This window comes from Drosophila ficusphila, unplaced genomic scaffold, assembly GCF_018152265.1.
Source record: "Drosophila ficusphila isolate 14025-0441.05 unplaced genomic scaffold, ASM1815226v1 contig_128, whole genome shotgun sequence".
Classification (NCBI taxonomy): Eukaryota; Metazoa; Arthropoda; class Insecta; order Diptera; family Drosophilidae; genus Drosophila; species Drosophila ficusphila.
In genome coordinates, this window is record NW_025064017.1 from 983231 (window position 1) to 986210 (window position 2980).

Here is a 2980-nt window from a genome sequence, read left to right on the forward strand (position 1 = left end):
GTATACAAATAAAAAAAATTATAACGTCATTGTTTTTCATCAGACAAGCATGATTCTTGGAATAAAGAATCTGTCAACTATATCATATAGCATATAGCGAAAATATGGAAAATTAATAGAAAAGTCGTCATAGCTTCGATGTTGTTTAGCCTTGAGGTATTTTGTTCGACATATTTGAAGTCTGCAAGGGTATATAAGCTTCGGCTTACCTTCCTTTCTTGTTTCTTGGCTTCACAAAATATCTCTTTTTGTAATACGTAAAAAAAAAGTTTTTAAAATTAGGAAAGTTCTGTGAAAAATGCAGTTGACCTTTACAGTAGTAAGCGTCCGAATAAATTCTGTGCCGACTGTATAATCTGGTGCAGGGGCAATCTACAATCTAACAATATTGCGATTTTATTGAATAACATCTGTAGTTCTGACAAACGCCAAGGTAAACATACATACATATGTGACATGTCAATTTTTTCAGCTATGTTCTGTGTCTGTTAGTTCGTATTTTTTGCAGAGCTCGCAAATAACAGTTGACCGTTTCTTGCAGTCACCAAAATAACAGTTCTTTGCGCATCACTTGTGGAAAAAGTCAGACACGAACCGTTAACGAGTGTCTCTTGAACGAACGGTCTGTGCTCAACCGAAAACCAATTTCGTGCTTCCTTTTTGCTCTGCTCATTCGCTGACCACTTTGCAACGAGCGACGAAAATAAAAGTCTTTTGCATATCGACGCATTTCCGCGACTGTATCGTATGTAGAAAAATCAAATTTTACAGGAGAAGCTTTTTCTTTATTTTTGTATTTCGGTATTTTTGTGCGATTGCAGTATTTTCATGCAAATTTGTATGGACATACGATAATTTCGCGCGCACATTGTAACATACGATAAAATTGAAACTTAATTTTTATCGGAACAATAGGGCTTTCAGTTATAATATTTCACAGGGTAGTGGGACATTAGGTGCCTAACAATTTTGCATTAAAATCTCAATTTTGAAAAAAAGCAACATACGATACAGTCGCGGAAATGCGTCGATATGTATTGGTATACAGTGCACGTATAGGCAAGCAAATCGTAAAACATCGGTTTTGCGGACGAAATATATTAATCGTCTTCGTGAATTGAACGTGTGTGTGTAAATGCCAAGACCGTTTGCATTAAGTTTTTTGGTCAATCGGTCTTTTGGTGACTCTCATTGTGCGAGCGTTTCTCGATCTGCTCCTTACGCACTGCTCATTGAAAGACCGAAATGCAAAGAGCTCAAAGAAAAGTGCTCAACAGAAAACACAAATGATGACAGCAAGGGGCTCTTGCTCAGAGCGAGAGCGAGACAGTATGAACTTTTTCGGTTGTGCTCGCACCCAGAGCACTAGATGAAAAACGGTCAACTGTTATTTGCGAGCTCTGATTATTTGTAAATATCCGTATTTTCCATAAATAACTGTAAAACAACTTTCCACAACGAAAATTGAAAGCATGGTATAGAACGAAACGGTTACCTCTGAGGAGCACATTACCGGCTGGCCGTTGCCCGCCGAAGTCCTCAGCAGAGGCTGTAAATGGGAACTGACATGTCCGTTCGTACTGACTACTCTTTGTCACTCCCACTTCGCACTACCTGGATTTATGGTGGAGCTATGGGGGGTTGGGGGGCGGAGGAGTTGCCCGTTGTCCGTGTCCGTTTTTTTCACCTCAGCGATCTGGTCACCCTAGGAATACTCACTCTTTCCTTTTTCAAATTGTTACCATTACGCAGCCCTAAAATTTGGACAAACATTACCGAGGTTGGTTTAATTTGTATTTGTCAAAGTTCGTGCAGTACTATAACGATTTAAATGTACATATGCTTTCATTTTCAGTTACTTTAGCTTTGGAAAAAGACTATGAGCAACGCAATGATCCAATTCTGCAACATAATCGAACAATTCTTCCATACACGTTTCAGTTGTCTTGGAACGCCCATTCACGCGATCATTGCACTCTTGGTACTTGTTGTACAAGGATTCAATATGACCTTTAGCTTGACATTTTTCCTGAAGCATAGAAATCATCTTATATTATTTTTTCAATGTGTGCAAATCCTTTTTCTCACTCTTAAAACTGCTTGAGGATCAACTAACTCCTCATCATCGGCTCTGACAGCGGGCAGCGAAAACCAGCTTCTAAAGGCCATTTCTACAGCTGTAATAAAAACAAAAGTCTAAATACTAATATCAACGCAAGATTATAATAACGGCAAAAAAAAAGGCATAAGTTATAAGAAAATAATACATGTATGATGGTATCCTTTCCACTTTACCTTTCGTTTACTTAACACAACTGTGATGCAATCAGAATGAAAAACTAATTAAACTTCTGTAAAAATAGTTGCCAGACTGACAAAAAAAAAAGAACGTAATGTTATTTCGAAATTCGTAATGTGCTCTGGACAAACCGTTCACATTTTAAAACATTTGGATTTCCACTGTATCACTTTTGGTTTTTTAGGAAACAAGAACACTAACAAGTGACTGGCTCTCGCCCGCATATTATAAATTTTCGATGTGAATTTGTTAGAATAAAATAATTTTTTCATTATTAAATATCAGTCTTCACTCTTACATACTTTTTATTTATCTTCTACTTGCACTTTCTTAATATTCGTATCATTCTTCTTTTTGCTCAGAAGTGGACTGATCCTATTTAGTGATTTTCTTATCTTGTGGTAATTAAATTCAATAAGTCAATATAGTTCGATTAAGGATAATGCAAGATGTTTATTCAATTACGAAATTTTTCGAAGGCTTTAGTTGACAAAAATTGACTTTGTGTCGGATGTAAATTTTACGTTATTGTTGCAGAGCTCTAGATTGAAGCGTTTCGATTCATCTGAGAGTAACAAGATTGTCGGATAATGATATGTTTTCTTAGACTATATGTTTGGAAACATTCTTTTTAAGCTTTTGTTTGATGAAATATTATAGTAATAACCGTTCAATTAAACG

The 2980-nt window shown here is 36.3% G+C and overlaps 1 protein-coding gene across 1 annotated transcript; it reads right to left on the reverse strand.

Annotated features, from left to right (window-relative positions):
* Nucleotides 1-1772: 1772 nt before the first annotated feature.
* Nucleotides 1773-2416, reverse strand: LOC108098863 (cytochrome b-c1 complex subunit 6, mitochondrial). The gene is made up of 3 exons (XM_017202045.1): nucleotides 2296-2416; nucleotides 2089-2177; nucleotides 1773-2029 (listed from the first exon to the last, which is right to left on the reverse strand). Exons 2-3 carry the CDS (start codon nucleotides 2167-2169, stop codon nucleotides 1856-1858), a joined length of 255 nt encoding a protein of 84 aa, XP_017057534.1. The 5' UTR covers nucleotides 2170-2177; nucleotides 2296-2416; the 3' UTR covers nucleotides 1773-1855.
* Between the last annotated feature and the right edge of the window lie 564 nt (nucleotides 2417-2980).

Coding starts and splice junctions, on each gene's coding strand:
- LOC108098863 (XM_017202045.1), bottom strand. CDS start 2,169: ATGGCCTTTAGAAGCTGGTTTTCGCTGCCCGCTGTCAGAGCCGATGAT. Junction 2,030..2,088: donor ATCCTCAAGCAGTTTTAAGA/GTGAGAAAAAGG, acceptor TCTATGCTTCAG/GAAAAATGTCAAGCTAAAGG.